The sequence below is a fragment of the Pyrgilauda ruficollis genome, unplaced genomic scaffold (assembly GCF_017590135.1).
Source record: "Pyrgilauda ruficollis isolate IOZ18807 unplaced genomic scaffold, ASM1759013v1 scaffold174, whole genome shotgun sequence".
NCBI lineage: Eukaryota > Metazoa > Chordata > Aves > Passeriformes > Passeridae > Pyrgilauda > Pyrgilauda ruficollis.
The window spans coordinates 357,455-375,748 of NW_024516320.1; the positions used below are offsets into that span (position 1 = coordinate 357,455).

The 18,294-nt window shown below is 38.4% G+C and overlaps 1 protein-coding gene across 1 annotated transcript; it reads left to right on the forward strand.

Annotated features, from left to right (window-relative positions):
* Positions 1–393: 393 nt before the first annotated feature.
* On the forward strand, positions 394–16,335 carry PSAT1 (phosphoserine aminotransferase 1). The gene is made up of 9 exons (XM_041464207.1): positions 394–505; positions 2,749–2,809; positions 3,608–3,677; positions 4,779–4,984; positions 6,406–6,578; positions 7,591–7,760; positions 11,367–11,495; positions 13,965–14,102; positions 14,719–16,335. Exons 1-9 carry the CDS (start codon positions 437–439, stop codon positions 14,822–14,824), a joined length of 1,122 nt encoding a protein of 373 aa, XP_041320141.1. The 5' UTR covers positions 394–436; the 3' UTR covers positions 14,825–16,335.
* The last annotated feature ends 1,959 nt before the right edge of the window (positions 16,336–18,294 follow it).

The window sequence follows — 18,294 nt, forward strand, 5'->3', positions numbered from 1 at the left end:
ACTGCTTTTGGAACAAGCATTCCAGCGCTGCTGCAGCACCCGCGTGGGGGAAAAGCAGAGGCAGGAAGTTACAGTAGGACTTGCATTCCCCGTGTGTGCGTGTGTGTTTCTCTGTGAGCGTGTCTGTCTGTGAGTCTGTCTGTCCGCACGCCCACCCAGCGTGGGCGGCTCGTGCGCGCCAGAGCTCGCTGCGCTGCCCGCGGGGGGCGCGCCGCTGTGGGGACCCCGCGGAGCTCCGCGGGCGCTCGGAGCCCCCCCATTCCATTCCCCTCCCTCTCCTCCCCTCTCCTCCCCTCCCCTCCCCTCACGCCGCCTCACCGCGGCAGCGCTGCCAATGGGCGGCCGGGACCGGGGTGGAAAGTGTCGGGCCCCGGCGGCCGCGGGTTTATAGCGGAGGGCTGGCGGCGGGGCGGGCAGACGGAGCAGGAGCGGCAGCATGGCAGCGGCGGAGGGAGGGCGGCAGGTCGCGAACTTCGGCGCCGGGCCGGCGAAGCTGCCGCGCTCCGTGAGTAGGGGCTGGGCTGGGCACGGCGGGGCTGGGTGTCCTCGTCCCCCCGGCTCCCCGCGGGGCTCCGGCTGCGAAGCGAGGGATAAGGAATCTCTCATATTAAAGTCGTAATCACAGGAGTTTACCCGCACAGCGCTGAAACCCTTCAGCGAAAACCTGAAATCTTCCCCCTTTCTCCAAGGAACTGCTCTGATAAGCTCGGATTTTTGCAAACTAGCTCGAGTGTGTTTCTTCGAATATTCTCTAGGGGTTTGGTTTTTTTTTTTAATTTTTTTTTTTTTTTTTTTTTTTTTACCTATATCCTTAGTTTTTGTATGGGAAGTAGGACCTAAACTAGCTCTGTGGAGTGTGAGATTTGTCAGTTGATAAGTAGCGTGGCAATTCCCTGAGACGCCTTTTGATAAGAAGTTGTAATGAATGTGATGTACACTCAACCCTCTGGAAAGTTGCATCAGCAGCCATGGATTATCCAGCTATATATGGAAAGGGGTGGTTTCTGCCGAACTGTACGTACCTGATTCTCAGTTTAAGGGTTATCTACTGTGGAATTTTTGTTGTTGCTTTCTTAGTATCCTTCATAATATTTTCCGTTATTTTATGTGTTACTTCTTTAAAAAAATTCTTTAGATAAACAGATTTGCTGCAGAACATCTTTCTTTGTTTTATTTGTTTGGGTTTCTTTCCCCTCCCATCTCTTTTCTTGAGGAAATGTCCTTTGTGGATAAGGATGCAAAAAAATTTGCTGCAAAGAAATGTGTTGTTCTGTGTTGAGCTCTAGATTCCAAAGGGGCTCTCACAGGCACTGCCTCCATACCCAGCTCTCTGACAGAGATGGTTAAAAACTGGATTTAAGTTTTGAGGAGTGCAGGTGGGCACAGCTGAGCTCCCTATTATTAATCTGTTTGCAGTCTTGAAAGTGCAGTGCTATTGTGTGGACTGCTGTGTCACCTCCGTGGTTTGTTTCTCTTGATTGTGGGCTGATGCTGCCCATGAAGCACGCAGCCTCGGTAAAGCAGAAGATGGAGCAATTAATAGAGTATAACTTGCTGACCGGGTATCTGCATGGCCTGTCAGCTATACCAGACAATGTACCAGACAATTGTAACGTGTGTCACAGATGTCTGTTGTGAGGCACGTGCAGATTTTTAGATGATGAATGTTACTGACAGAATTGGATTGTATCAAGCAGTTTAGCACGCACTACTACTCTAGCAGTCTGTGTGTTCTCCTTTACTTTTTTTGCCTCCTTCTCTGGGATGGATAAGTTTGCTTCTAAAATGTGGTGGTTAAAACTTCACTTAGTTGACCTTTTGGTAGCCAGCTGTTACAGTTGACAGGCCATGCAGCTACCTGGTCAGCAAGATTTCTTATTCCTGAAATTGCCCAGGGTGTGCAGTTTCTTGTCAGATACTAGGGTGCATGCATGCACCCTAGTATTTGTTTGGTTCTACTGGGGCTCCCTCTTTGCCTGCTTCCTTTAGGAGCAGCCAAGATTGTTCTGGCTCTCAGACAAGAATTTTCCAAAATCAGAAGCTGCAGATCCAGTGGTTAGAATCTCATGCTACTTTGTTCATACTTAAAAGCTAGGGGAAAAGGCAGGAAAAAAAAAAAAAAAATAAAGGATAGCTGAAGCACTACTTAGCTGGTGAACTGTTTTTTTTTGTTGTCTCAAAATTTTGCTTAATTTCTTTCTTAACTCTCAATAAGATAGAGGCTCTTCTTCAAAAAGTGTGGAACTCCATTTTGTGAAACCAGTCATTGTCATGTTGTCATTAAGATATCCAATTCCCCAAGCTGATCTTTCTTGTTATGTTTTCTTCAATACTTTGGTCGTCCTATTTGCACAAGTCAAGTGAAAGGACAGAGGATGGAGTGGTGGGAGTGGGTATTTAGGATGCTTGCTTAGAAAGAGCTGATGTTTGCAAACATTAGATGTTCTGGAAAGGTTAACAGTTCCATTCAACTCCTAGAAATATTCACGAATCTGGAAATGTAGCATTTGAAATAATAACTTACAGCATGGTCTCCACAACAAGCATATTATTTAAGTTTCTATCTTATGAAAAGCCTTAAGCTTCTAGGTACAGCAAAATTGTATTGGTAACTATACTTCTGTTAATCTCACTTGACAAGTGTCAAGTTATTGCAATATGGGGCAGCTGGCATAGGCATGATGCATCAGAGACTCCAGATAGTGAAAAATTCCCTGATTTATTTCTGGATATTTTTTCTTTTGATAGGTATTACTAGAAGCACAGAAAGAATTGGTGGACTACAAAGGACTTGGTATAAGTGTTCTTGGTAAGACTTAAAAAATCTACACTTTTCATGATTTTGTTGTTTAACTGAATTGTTTAATAAAACTTCCTGGTCTTTTGGCTCCATTTCTAACACCTGTGTGTCTGTACAGATGTGTATACCATATAGATATCATGCAGATGTATAGCATCCTTCCCATTAGGAAGGCGGTGCTCTCCTGTTGGCTGGCTTTTCAGCCCCAGTTACACAAAAGATTTATGCATCAAGATGGTGAGCATATTATTAGTTGCTAAAAGTAGAACGTGCAGCTGTCTCTGTGCAATTCAGATTAATGTTTAAATTGTACACTTACACATGGAAGACAGCCTATGGATTTAAAAGGAATTACTATGTAATTGTCCTTAATGTTTAATTAGCTTTACTGTGTGAAGAAGCCTTGCCAAAGGTAAGAGAACAAAACCTGTACTTTTCCTGTACTTTATTATATACTTCTTACAGCATTAGCAGAAGAGAAGGTTCTTAGCATGAGGCAGAATGAAATCTTTCAAGAAACTATTTTTTTACCCACAAATGTGGTTGTTCCTAGTGGTAATAAGGTCATATGGGTGCCAAATGTCAATGAACAGGATTTGCCTGTATCTGGACAAGACTGTAGGTGTAAGTCTTCAGTGGGTATTTAGGAGTACCTATGTACTTAAAGAGGAGTAGGAACTGGGAATGACAACCTTCAGGCATTTTGGGTCTGTATTGTAAACGGTTTAAAGCATAACAAAATTTTAAAACCAAATTCATTTATTACTGTCTTGTTTCATGCTATTTCTTCTCTCTATTCCACCAAAGAAATGAGCCATCGGTCTTCAGATTTCACAAAAATTCTAAATACAACTGAAAATCTCATGCGTGAATTGCTGTAAGTGAATTACTTTCTGCTTATTTTAATCTTATGCGTGTGCTAGTTGCACCAGTAATGTCTAATGTGGAGACCTTTTCTTGAAAGCACATCTTTGGTGGTGTTTTTCATGCGTGGGTACTGTGTATTGTAGAGTAATAACCTTGAGGAGGACACTGATCTTCTTATATGTAAGTTTGATGCTTATATTTTTGAATGTGACAATGGATTCTTATCAGGTTAAGATGTTTTTTACATGTCTAGCTGAATTTGTTTTGAAATTTTGATTTTTGTCACCTTCATAGAATTAATGAAGGACATGAACTAAAAGAAATAAGTGCAAACAATAAAAATCAGTTCTCTGGTGGTATAAATGTGATCTGCATGTTGTCCATAAATCCAATTTTATTAAAAAAAGCTCTGTGTATCAGTGTTATAATCACTGAGCAAGTGCCCTCTTCCTATTAATAGAGTGACACATTTTAAAAAAATCAAAATAAATATATAATGGATTAGAATTACTGTCTCATAGTAGGTAATAATGTTGGCCATTTAACACAAACGCTTGACCCTCAGTCCAGCCAGAATCATTGACTAAGGGATTTTAATTAATAAATTGAATATGTAATTTTTGTGATTGTATGAGCGACTCTTTGTTGCATTTGCTCTGCATGTATACTTTACTGTACTGTTGCACTTTCAAATTGGAGGGTCTCAAAGCTGAACTCTACTGTAAGCACTTTAGTGACTTCATGACAGAAAAGTCATGAAGCTACCAATAGATACAATTAAAAGTCAACATTAATTGTGATGGAATATCTCTCAAGTCTGTGCATACAGCTACTCAGGAGTGAGTTTGTTTCATGCAGTGCCAGGGTTGGGGAGAGGAAGCTTTTTTCAGCAAATTTTTATCACTAAAATTCATAGCATTTACTCTTAAATATTTAAGCTGTTTCTCAAGACCACTGCTGAGGTAAGTTAGTGGGATTGAGCTAACCTCTAGGCAAAGAGTCTTCTAAAATGACAGTGTTCTTCCTCAGTCATGGGTTAAATGCATAATATCAAGTTGTATGCATCCTGTGTCACCTGGGAATAACATAAATGGTTATTTATTTTATGCAGAAATATACCAGACAACTACAAAGTTATTTTCCTTCAAGGAGGTGGATCTGCTCAGTTCAGTGCCGTCCCGCTTAACCTTATTGGTTTAAAGGAGGGAAGGCAGGCAGATTATGTGGTTACTGGAGGTTGGTCAGCAAAAGCAGCTAAAGAAGCGGAGAAGTATGCCAAAGTAAATATTGTTCATCCCAAACTAGGAGCCTATACAAGTAAGTTGATGATTGCATCTGTCCATGTGAATGCTTAGCTTTTTGACTCGCTCTAAAAATGGATCTAATGTAGCTATTGGGCTGTTGAATGTTAACTAGAGTTGACTGCCCAGCACTCGAAAGAATGTCTACCCCTCCTTGTTCAACACAGAGATTTAATAAATAGCTTAACAGTTTCCACTAGAAGAAAATGGTGAAATGGGGCTGAGCAGATGCCAGAAAATAAGTGGCAAGACAAAAGTGTCTAAGTAGGGAAATTGTCTGGGCTCTCTCAGTTTTTTTTTTTTTTAATATTTAACTGAGTTCTTAAGCTATTCACAGGGATATTGTGAGATATTTCAATTTCATGTACACTCAGTAATAGGATTGCTCTAAAATTTAGAAGCAGGCCTGAGATATTAACCTTGTTGACCCAGGATATGGGAGACCTGAATTCTGTTACCTGCTTTAAAGGATTCCTAAATTATTATCCTTCCCAGCAATGTGTCACTGAATATACATAAATAATTCTTGGAGCAGGAATACTTGAGATCTAGTTCCTATTCCTGCTACTTTTGCTCACTTTTCTTCCCTCTGGTCCAAATTACAGCACTTGAACTAAACAGTGGCAACAAGACAAAGAATATCCCCATATACATTAGTGTAGTGGCAATTAGGGCACTAACTTGGAAAGTAAGTTTATATTCTGTGGAGCACAGGAAGGAATTGAACCTACAACTTTCCAGTCTGGGGGAGTGTAATTCATAATTTCTTAGCAGTAAATAATGATGAAGGCAATGGTACTGTCCCCCACCCTTCCCTCCACTTCCCATCAGGTCCTGGAGGAAAAAAGAAAGAGAGGAACTATTTGTTCTATGCCAAACCTGTTTGTGCTGTCAGGACATGCCTGTATATTGCCTGTTGACAGAGGAGATCTTAGTTTTGTAAATCAGTTGCAAAGCTTAAAATGGGAGAAAGGTGGATGACCTTGTGTTTGTTCAGCTTGGGCAAGACTTAAATGCTTCTGGTATTGCACAGAAACAGTTTTAGAGAACTTTGTACATGAGAATTTGGATGTTTCAGTGGTTCCAAAGGCAGCAGGAAGATTCTTGTACTCAGTGTCTGATACTCTGAAATGCTGTTTTGAACCCCTAAGACAGTAGTTTGTAGTCTGCAATTGCAAATGGGAGGAAAATAATTTGAAGAATAAGGAGTGAAAATCAAAAGGTTTTGCAAACTTAATGATGGCTCACCATAGAATTTTGGGAGTGCACTGGTGTATTGGCTTCACAGATACATTATCTTCCTGGTAACAACATGATGAATAGTCGATATGGCAAAATTGTTCTTGGTTTGCACTTAAGTTTCATGTTCACGTAAAACTGCATGCCAAGAAAATTACTTGTCTCCAGTGACCTCTGGGTTTCTTTTTTGGCTCTTAGGCATTCCTGATCCAAGCACTTGGAATCTTAATCCGGATGCTTCTTATGTGTATTATTGTGCTAATGAAACTGTTCATGGTGTGGAGTTTGACTTTGTACCTGATGTCAAAGGAGCAGTCTTGGTTTGTGATATGTCATCAAACTTCCTGTCCAAACCTGTGGATGTTTCCAAGGTAAACAATTGGACATAGTGACTGCAGAAAGCATTTTCAAAATTTAATGCCTATAGTGAAGCACTTTGAAATGTCTGGATGGCTAGAGATGCTGAGCGGTGAAATTAAGGAAGTGGTGTTTTGTTAATTGAATATCTGATGACAGATAGAAGTGTTGACATTTCAGGTTTGAGATTTCAATGACTGTTTTCTTTTTTCTCGTAAAAACATACTGAACTATATTGAAATTGTTCATGTTAAACTGCCCAAGATTATTTAGCTACTATGTGATCTTCACTGATGAAGAAAATACCTGCTTAAAATAACAGCTAAAATAAATGTCTTCTAAATAACACTTAGTCTGTATCTAGTGTACGGCTACAGGAGGGTACTGTTAATAAGTTTTTTAATCCTGCCTCTGTCATGAAAAATCTGTAACCTCTTAAGCTTCTAGAGCTTCCTCTGCCTCATGATTATGGTGTCTGTTTCACAAATAGTACAAAGGCAGAACATAGGTGATTACTATGTTTGTAAAGTATACTATGAGTAGAAGTGTTACTGACTAGTGAAATAGCATGTTTGACCTTTCTTACCTGTGTGTAGCAAAACAGAGTAGTTGTTAATGCATTCAACTTGGCCTTTCCTGATCTGCCTCTTTGTACCGGTGGATTTTATGACGATTGTTCTGAAATACCAGGTGGGTTCTCCATACTGTGAACTGTGTAGGAATTTGATTTTAGTAAATTTGCCTGGAGTAGTGTGAAATTGCCACAGGGTGCCTTGAGAGGCAGCTATTAAATAAACATTTAGCAAACTGTTGTGAAATTCGTTGTTGATTATCTTCTTCAGCTGAGAAGCCGTAAGTGCACTTTGAAATCAGAACTTCTGCTAACTCTTTTTTTAACCTACAACTTGCTAATTTTCAGTGCATTCTCTCTTCTGTTCAGCTGACTAGTATGCCTGGGGTATTACTCAGTAATAAGATCTACAAGTGAATGCATGTAACAAGTTCTTTTCTTCTTCCTTTTTAAAGTTTGGTGTGATTTTCGCTGGTGCTCAGAAGAATGTTGGCTGTGCTGGAGTTACTGTTGTAATAGTACGTGAGGACTTGCTGGGATTTGCCCTGAAGGAATGTCCTGTTGTACTGGATTACAAAACACAGGCAGCAAATAGCTCATTGTATAACACTCCACCATGCTACAGGTAACTCACCCTGCGATGTGATATCCCTTACTCAAAGCTGCCGCACTGCCATCTGCCGCTCTTTTCTAGAAAAGCTTCCAAAGTTGTGTGTTTGCCCTCAAGCCACTGACGCCTTGGAGTGTTTCACGTGATTCCTGCGAGAACGTGGGAAGTGTCCAGCCGTGTGACTGGTGCCTTTGTGTTGCCTGGTGCGACTCATCCATAGAGGATGTGGCCTTTTTCAAAGTGAATATTACATGTCATAGCTCCACTGTAGAAGTTTCCGGATGCAGTTCTGGTTTACATGAGCACAGCTCTAGTCAATTCAGTGGTGATGCTTCTCTTATTGTAAGGAGATAATTTGGCACTTAGACTTGCTTCTTGATCCTAAATACAGTTTGATTAAATTTCTTCTTGACGTTGTTCTCCGCATTTAAACCTCCAGATCCCCACTGACTTTCTTTACTGGAAAATGGTAAATAATATTGTGATTAAAATTTTAAATAATATATTACAAGATTATGTATCCTTTAATATTTAAAAATATTTCTTGTTCTTTCTACATCTTTCACTACTGTTGATTTTGAAATGAAACTGGAAGAATTTTTTAAAAGGCATTTTAGTAGTTGCTTTTCTTTTACTCTCTTGTAGAGCTTTGCATAATTGTTTGACTGTCATCTCAGTGTTTGGTTTGGCATCCAAAGATAAAATTGGTCTAGCTTTATGAACATTGCTAGCAATCAGAATCATAAAATTGCCATGTACTTGAAGATTTCATTATGCAAGAAGCAGATCAGACTACAGCTTGCTTTTTAAAAATTGCTATCTTGTAGCTTCTGATAACTAGTGAAATGGTGCTTTGCTGGTTGCATGTTTAGCCATTGAGCTAGTAGTATCTACTGGTTCTTATCCTGAAGAATTTTTATACCAGCATCCTCTGAATTTTTTTTTTTTTTAATTTTCAATCTCGTTATCCCATTATTTTTCCCCAGAATCTTTTAAAATTACTTTGAAAATAAAGATTTCCTTTTCAGGATAATTTCATAATGAAATTTTATACTGATATTTGATCTCAGCTCTTACAGCTTGGTTGCATGTTCCAGAATTGCAAAGTTAGGTTGCCTAATGATTTCTGACACACGTTAAATGTACTGTACAGGCCCAAAGTTCAGTGATTCCTGTATGTAAAGCCTATAACTTAATTCCATCATTGCACTGCAGTGTACTATTGCCATGACATAGGAGCAGCTATCTTTATCAACAGAACAGTAAATCTTGTGAACATTTGTTTATGCCACATTTTACAGTGCCGAATTTGTTCCCCAAGTTGTGTGTCTACTGTACAGAGTGTAGTGCTGTAATTATGCGTTCTTACTGGCAGCCTGTCTGCCCTGTTGGCTGAGTACACCCAGTAACAATTAGCTATTCAATGTTTCCAGATTTTGGTCTGCTCAATGTAGCTTTGTAACATAGGCAGGATGTATGTCTTTCCCAGTGCCTGGTGAAACCTCTATTTCATGATCGATTATGTGCCTGACTGCCAAGTCACACGTACTGTTTTTGGACACTGTATACTTGAATATGCCAGGTTTTAAATCCAGCCATTCATGTTTTCCAAGTACATAGCTATTTCCATTTGAAAAACAGAAGTTCTACTTAATCTCAGTACTTGGACACAGTCTTGTTCCTCTGATTTGAAAAGCAAACAAATTAAATTCTGCAGCCTTATTTTAACCATTGCAAAGAACTTCTGAAAAGAAAGTGCTGCTTTAGCTGTTACTCAGTATCTGACTGAGTAACTGTCAGTATCTGACAGTAGCCTTAACACAGTAGTGGGTGGTTAAGGGAACTGAAAATGAAGCTGAACTAACAGTTTCTCCATTCTCATCACTGTCTTGCTGGATTTCACTTCATGCTACAGACTCACATTGGAGTATGCTCCAGAATCCAGAATGAAACAGACTGAAATGTTGGCAGGATGCACATCTGTTTGGCTTGGCCCTAACTGCCTGTTCCAGTTTAAGGAACTGGCAAAGCTTCTTAGCTCTCTTTTTCTGTGCTCTTTTCCTTGTTAATGGTTTGCTGGCAAACAGGCAGGAAATATTAACTGAATTTGCAAAAGCTATTTCAGCAAAATGTTAAATTAAATTAAGGTGATGCTAATGGCTTTAACCTCGTGGCACTACATAGTTGACTTTTTGACCCTAATCTGTTTGGCTAAAATTAACAATGAATTTGCTATAAAAATCTCATTTACAAGCTCTGAAATGCATTTTGCACTTAAAATTGTTCCAGAAACATTATTTTGATTGATGTAAAAGAAGGATAAAAGGTTTCAGCTGTCTGGGTTTTTGTGAATGACTCTAAGGCTGACTTCTTAACAGTTCACTTGTCTGAAAAGTTTTGCTCAAGGAAGTGAGGGCAAGATGTGAATGTGGCCCTGTATATTTGCTAAGGGCGTAGTCTGTACTTCACTTAAATAATTTACACTGGAGTCATTGATAATGTGCTGTCACAGATGTGGCAAGATTGTGCTCTCAGAACAGAAGGGTACTTCCTATAAATGGCAGTCTGTAACCTTGGTTATTCTGCAGCCTTTTGGAAGTGTTTGAGGATTTGGTACTGGCATCCCTTTAGAAATAAAAAGCAGCAAAATTTAAAACAGCCTCCTGCTAGATATGTGTTAGGGAAACTTGTAGGGTAATGTTCTCTGAGCACTCCCTTGGAATCAATAATGAAGGGATTCATAAGAATGAGCTTGTTGGATATAGGCCATAAAAACTTGTGAGCTGGTTTTTATGTAGATTGTTGTAGTCGTGGGAAATGTCTGAACTTGAACAAGTGAGTTTTGTAGCAAAAGCACAAAGGCAAAAGGTGTCAAGGATTTTTTTATGTTGCACTTAGTCACTAGCATTGAAATTCTTGGTCTCAAGCCATGTGATGCCAGTAGGCTTCCAGATCTCTACTAAGAACTTGACTGGTAACAGTCAAGTGTGATACATCATAATTTGTTTCACCAAACTTCACTGTTCACATGGGCAAAAGGTCTTTGTAGACAGAAACGGGATTAGAATTCTTATTTTTAACATTTGTGAAAATATGGTTACATTTCTGGCATATTAATGTACATGTATCTGAGATTCACTCCTGTATTTTTGCTAGAGCAGCTGTGCAGGGCAAATGCCATCAACTTTTTTGCTAAATCTGGCCCCTCCTAGGCAGTTGTGTAGTCCTTCTAGGCAGGACCTGACAGGCAGTTGTGTAGGCATGAATGAATTGGCAGTGCACGCAGCATGTCTGGGGATAACTTTGGGAGCCCTGCTGGGCTGCAGGAAGCCTGTAGGACATGCCCTTCTGTGGTACAAAGGATTAAAATATTAAAATGGGTCCAACAGTCCAATATGTGTGACATTTGAATTTCAGGATATTTCATCCTGTGTCCAGGAAACATTGTCTGTTTAGAGTTGTCATAACTTGTAAAATAGTCTAGGTTTTGATTTGTTAATCTTAAGTGCCCTTAAATCAAACATGGCATTTTGTTACTGGAACATTTTGTGAACTATTAGACAAGACTTATTTCTTCCCTGTTTGAATAATTGAACTGAAAAATGTTCTTCCCTTTTGCAGTATTTATATCATGGGATTGGTACTGGAATGGATAAAGAATAATGGTGGAGCTGCAGCAATGGATAAACTCAGTTTAATCAAGTCACGGATGATTTATGATATTATAGACAAATCTAATGGATTTTATGCGTAAGTTGCTACACTTTTCCTCTTTGCTTCAATATTTGCTACATAACCAAACATTCGTAACTTTTGAAAGTTTAATTGTATTTTTGAAGTCACCTTCTTTGAGGAAACTCTTTGTGCAAACCATTTGCTTGGTAACTGTCCAAGGATAAGTCTCATAAGTCTCTTCCTTCCATAAGTAGGAAGTTATTTCAACTTATTGTGTATAGATCACTAGTGAACCCTACTAAAAACTTAATATTCTAAACTTAATAAAACAGGAGCGTGGGAAAAAAGCATACAAAGAACAGATATGCAGATTCTGGTTTGTATGCTTACGGAATCTCTTGGTGACATGTAGGCCAAAACAGAGAAAATTGCCTGTAAGAAATTGTAGGGACCCCTTTGCATTGTATTTTGCCTACCACTTTCCAGGAGTGAAAGACTCTGCTTTTTCTCTGTCAAGCAAAGCATTTTTATTAGCTAATTATACTAAGTTCTGAAACACTTCCTGAAATAAAATAGAAAGATCAGACCTCAAAATGGAATACATTTTCTTTATGTGGTTTATGCACAGTTGATTTTCTTCAGTTATTTCTGCTGGCTTTCCAAAGCAGATTTACCCTCTTGACTTTTACATAGAGTTGCAAGGTATTTTTGAGCTCACAGGACCTATGCATAGTTAAAAGCAGATACTGTAATAATTTTAATATTTGCCAAGCTCAGACTACTAATTAACCATGAAACTGCAAAATATTTTCTTTCACCTTCTGTGTAAAAGCAACAGTGTGGGGACCTAATTTACTTTCAAGTCCAAGTTAGGATAGAACAAATTAAATTTGAATTTTAAATTAAAGCTGTCTGCAGTCATAATTGTCAGAGATAAAGTTTCATCATAATATTTAATACATTCTTCTTATCCATTTAGTTAATGAAAACAGCTTTGCCTTTAGCATCACCATGATCAGGATTGTGATCCTACTCCAGGGAAATCCTGGGGGTTTTTCATAAACGTCAGAAAGCAAATGAAGCCTTGAAAAAAATGTTTTGTGACAAACAGAAATCTGTATCTGGCAAGTTGGTCTGTAAGGCAGTGAGTGGGAAATGCAGTGCAAATTGGATGGTAAATAGTCAGCTGGGAAAGCAGAACAAGCTTCACTAACTGAGCTGTATGCAGCTTCCTAAGCAATACAGTTAAGACTGTGAATTTCTAAATTGTAGCTATAACTTAAAGGAAGCCTTAATTTGAAGCTGCCTTCCCAGCTGTAACGTGGCACTTAATCTGTGGCATGCTTCCCTGAGTAAGCCATGTGACAAGCCATTTAGCAAATGGAGCCTTTCTTCCATGAAGTGCTCTGTGCCATTTGTAGTTTGTTTTTCAACATCTGTGCACTGAGTTACATCAGATTGCCTAGTAGCAACTGGATATTCTAAAACTAAAGCATGGCTGCAGTAATTCAGATATGGGAGTGCTCAGAAGCATAGGCCTTTTTGAACATTATTTTCCTGGTTGAACCTGAAGTAGATGATTTGCACAGGCAGGTGTTAGGATGGATCTTTTTTTTTAATTCGTCATGGAGACATCTGGACAAAAGAACAAGAAAGGATCTGAAAAGATTGATACTAATTCTTTTCCAAATAGCATAGTAATAGGTATGAAATCCATATGCGATTTCTGAAAACTCATTTATATTGAATGCCTACAAGAATCTACATTACAGCCTTAGAAAAAAATAAATCTGAAGGCTTCAGATCTCCTTTATAAGTAGAAACACTAAAAAAGATATTTAAATCTTCTCTTCCTCCCCTGTAATTTCTTAGCTTCACAAAATAGTTGAAGAGAAATCAAATGGGATTTTAAGAAATTAAGGAATTGTGATGCATCTCATGTAATGTTGTGGTCATGTATGCAGTGCAAGATTTGTTCTAGAGATACCTCTTCTGTACTTCATGATTCTGAGTAATGCTAATTTAGAAGATGGACTGAAATCACTAACAAAAGTTTCTAATGTCTATGAAAATTTACTTATGCTGTATTCTTGTACTTCCTGTAGTTCTGTTTAGCTGACTGTAATTCTGGTAGCACTTTTGACTAGTTGAAATGTCAGTCTTTGAAGAGGAAGAGAAGAAACTGCTTTAGACTTAGTCAAAATTCCTTGTAATTACCTCTCCTATGCTAGTAACTGTTTATTTATTTTCATTATTATTATTTTTAAATTTAATTAGGTCTGTACACAAGCCTCATGTCCGTTTCTCCGGCACAGTTCTGAGTGTGCCAGGAAGGCTTAATAAGACTTCCACTTCACCACTTCCATTATTATACTTGGTTAAAAAAGGAAGGTTTCTCTCTTTCACAGAAAGTAATGACAATTTTGATTATGAAGGGTTGATTTTGGTTCTAAACAGGTGTGATTATTCATTTCTCAAACTGCATATAGCTGAAATACAAATTTAACAAAGTGGGTTAAGCATTACATTCTACAACCTTTCTAGATGTCCAGTGGAGAGAAAGAACCGAAGCAGAATGAATGTACCTTTCCGCATTGGCAGTGTCAAGGGTGATGAAGCCCTGGAGAAGAAATTTCTTGAGAAGGCTGTGGAACTTAACATGATATCTCTGAAGGGACATAGGTGAGTATTAGTCAAGTGAGTCTCTGTCCTGTGCAGAGTAAACTATTACTACAGTGGTACAGCATCAGGCATTGTGCATTGACTTGCCAGCCTTTCTCACACGTAAGCTGTTCCTCATACTGGTTTGGCAACACTTAAGAATAGCAGTCTAGAGATTGTAATCAGAGATTGCTGGTGACTCAGCTACTGCTTAGGTGAAGTGGTGGGCTTCAGAGAGCTTTATCCTTAATTCTGCTCTCTTCTGCAAATCTGTCTCCATGCAGATGCCAAAGATATCCTTTGAGGTCAGATTGTATCAGTGTATAAAATCTCTCAGATGGCTTGTCTACCTGGTTGCAAGAGTTCTTTCCCATGTTAAGTAGTGTTTGTGGGATTAGTTTTTTGATGTCTTTGGGTTATAGTTTTGGACCTGTAAATAACTAATAAATACTAAGCTTCTCTAGATTGCAAGCCTGCCTTGAAGAATTAAATACTGCTTCCCATGCACATAACTGAGAATTTTATAATTTTAGAGTAGGAATAGATTTAAATGTCTGTGACTGCTACTAATGTCTTTTTTTTAGAATATACAAAACTTTTCTGGTTCTTCTTTTTTTCTCTCCTATTTTCAATTCAGGTCTGTGGGAGGAATCCGTGCCTCTTTATATAATGCGGTGACTGTAGAAGATGTTCAGAAGCTTGCAACATTCATGAGAAGCTTCATGCAGATGCATCAGTCATAAATGCCCATGGGTTAGAGCCATGCTGCATTCAGCTAAAGGGGTTTAACATGACTGTGGTAATGCACAGCTGTAGCGCACAAGTTTATTTTCTTTTAGTTCCTGTAGAAATATTAATTAGCTGAATGGAACAGAGGCCCAGTCTTGCAGTGCTGCAGCAACTTTGGCTTTACTGAAGATGAGGATCCCCAGATTGATCATGACTGATTGCAAAATTTGAAAATGTGTGGTTAAAACATGAATAACATTGTAAGCTGCTATGGATCTGAGTCACATTTCTCACTTCTAGTTACAAGTGACTTCAGCAATGCCTTCTTTTGGTAAAATTCAGGAAGCAAAATTTGTCATAAGCTGTCTTTAATGCTTTACAAATCCTCTGACTGCATAATGAAGGTAAACTGACACGGTCTCTAGGGACATCTAGTTAGTTTATGGGCTATATTCCAACAGTGTACCACCAGTAGTATTTAGGAGTTAACACCAGCGTTCCTAACTTGAGAATCCAGCCTTCAGACTACTGCTCCAGTGCTAGAAGTACTGTCATAACCATTGCAAGCAATTGTGGTTAAAGTCTGCAGGACTGGGCCTTTCTTCCTATTAACATTTATTAATTTAAAGCTAAGATTCATGAGTCTGATTAAATCAATTTCTAAGATGTTTTTTATTTCTCTATGCATTTTGTATATTAAACTCCTAGATTATTCATGTTACATTCTTATTTTGGAGCATGCATATTTGCTGCTGCAAAAAATTTGCTTTTCATTTGTTAACCTAGTGCCAGACTGGATTGCTGTGTTCCACTCAATGAGCCTGTGACTTTCTCTGCACTGACTTTGAGCCCAAAGTGCAGCTGACTTCTTTGTCTGGTGTTTCTTAAGTGTTTTCCCTCTCTACTTGCTCTAGAATTTGTGCTACCTTTTCATTCTTTCAGTTGTGTAGACTTTTATATGGGGAACTTTGTCCAGCTGGAGTAACTAGTAATCTCTGCCTTTTTCTGACACTGCAGTGTACTTTTGTTCCCACTTTCTCACTTGGTCCTTCTAGCTTATTGCACACTTCGATACTCTGGGCTAGAGAGGTCACTGTGGTTATGCAAAGATCTTCAGAGGATCTCCTGTTGTAGAACCCTTCAATTACTTTCTTTTTCTCAGCTTGTGACTTTACTGCCAAGGCCCATATATTGACCTTAGTCTCCTGTTTTAACTTGTGTATAAGCTATCTGCTGTTGTCAGAGTGTTTAGCATTAACATAGCTGGTTTCAGACTAAACTCTTTGGCACACAATGGGGATTTCTTTTTTTTCTTAAAATTTTTGTGTAACGTCAGTATAGCGGTAACAATTTATTAATGGTAATGATGTACTATCCCTTTGTTGATGGAACCTCAGAGCAAGTCAGTGGAATGTGCTAGGGTTGAGTTATGTTCCTATCTGAAAGTCATCTTTTTAAGATTACTATTTGGAGATTTCTGTCAACTTAGTGTTACTCAAAGTAAGTAAATTATGTGAAAAAATAAAATCTAATCATGTCATGATGTGAAGTACCATTGTGTTTGAAACTTTTTGATTTTTGTCATTTTCAGGATGAAAATCAAGACTAATGTATGTTAGAATTTTAGATTCTGGTATACTCCTTTTCCCTAAAAAGCAATCTTCCCTCATGTATGTTTTATTTCTTTGCAAGAAGAGTCTTTCCTGTAGGAGCCATGGAAACAAAAGTATTGTTATGAATGCTTAAAGAACCCTTTTTGCCCTGCCAATTACGAATATCTAATTTGGATTCAATATTAAGCTTTTTAACTTCATAAATTTCTTTTTCTGATTTTTGTGTGTACTTGCTTTCCACTATAGCTCTGGCTTATCTCTTTCCAAAAAAACATCCAACCTTTCCATTTTATAATAGCCTTGCATTCCTCTTAGCAAGCATGCTTTTGTGTGTGTTTACAAAAAAAACTTTTGCTGATTTTTGCAGCTGATTCATGAGTCTGATGAGGAACCTCTTGCTGCTTCTGAATTGTGCCTAGCATCTTGTCAATTTTTTTTAACCCAGTAAGGCAAAAATCATGTAGAAATAAAATACAGAGTGAAGACTGCATCAAGCAAACAATGGTAGACTGAATATCAATTGGGGGACATACAGGAATACTAGGAATACAGGAACAGATCCTGAATAAATTATTTACTTGAGGTTTGTTTCAGACTAATCTATGCAGCAATTCTAGCCTTCCAAGCTGTTTGTCTGTATTTGGGGTTTTGAGCCCTTGTGCACAGTTAAATCCTGATTCTCCCACATCAGATTTGTAGGAGGAATTTTGGCAACCTGTTGCTGAGACTCCTGGTCTTTTTTTCCCATCAGCACTTACAAACTGGGTTTGTAATTTCAGTATTTGGAAGTAGGGCTCTTTTGGTGTGATATGAATGTCTGGAGACATTAAAAGGTGTTAAAAAATAAAGAAAATATTGATCTCACCTCTATTGGCCCATATAGAGAGGGAATCATAAGACAAGCTCTTTTCAATGAACAATTCTTTGAATTCCTTTTCTAATGAATCATCTCTATCTCCTAACTCTTGAGTTTGATTTCACAAAAGTACGTTCTAGCATTCTCCTTTGTTGTAAAAAAGTCTCTGGCCACTGTCTTTCCCAGACCTGGCTTAAAAAGAGAAAGCTGCATGCTCCCTCTGTATCTGCTGTGTTCAGTGAGGGATGCTTTATCCCAGGTGTCAGCTGTCCTTCAGGAAAGTACCATGTCTCAGAGATTCCTGTCAGATGGCTACAATAAGGTCTTCTTATGGTAGTTAGCATCTGTAAGCCAAGCAAGAATTAAATAAGAATTGGAAGTCTGGATTGCCACATCCTTGTTTAACTAGTAATTCTAGTGGAGAGAAATGATTCGTACAGGTAGCAGTGTGGGGAGTAAGTTGTGCTCTTCTGTAAGTTGATGCTCTATATTTTCCTGTTTCTGTTTAAATTAATCCCATTTTTTTTCTTTTCAACTTTGAACTTAATATTTTTCAATACCCCAGGGTGTTTGGATGTAAAAGCTTAAGCCTATTCCTGACATTCAAGTAAGTGGAATGAATCAGGAATAAATGACATCATATACTGATGTATTAGTAGTGGCAAAGGTATGCTGAAAGTGTTACTAGGTCTGGCACTATATTGGTATTTGTTTAATTTTCACTGTATTTCATTCTCTGAGTAGAAAATAAAGTGAGGATGATCCTTTTTGTCTTAATAATGTTATGCCTAATTGAAAAGTGAGATGTTGTAAGTTTTTACATTAAATCAGTCTGTTTAATTAGGAAGAAGATTCCCCATTCCAGTCAGCAATTGGACTCTTGATAATTTAAAACCAGGATTCATGACAATCTGTGATAAATAACACCCTTTTAAGCTAAAAAAATGAAGAAGTTATAATTACTGATGGATTATTGAATGGTTGGAGGAGAGTGATCAAAGAGATGCAAGGATAG

Coding starts and splice junctions, on each gene's coding strand:
- PSAT1 (XM_041464207.1), top strand. CDS start 437: ATGGCAGCGGCGGAGGGAGGGCGGCAGGTCGCGAACTTCGGCGCCGGG. Junction 3,678..4,778: donor AATCTCATGCGTGAATTGCT/GTAAGTGAATTA, acceptor TATTTTATGCAG/AAATATACCAGACAACTACA. Junction 14,103..14,718: donor ATATCTCTGAAGGGACATAG/GTGAGTATTAGT, acceptor TTTTCAATTCAG/GTCTGTGGGAGGAATCCGTG.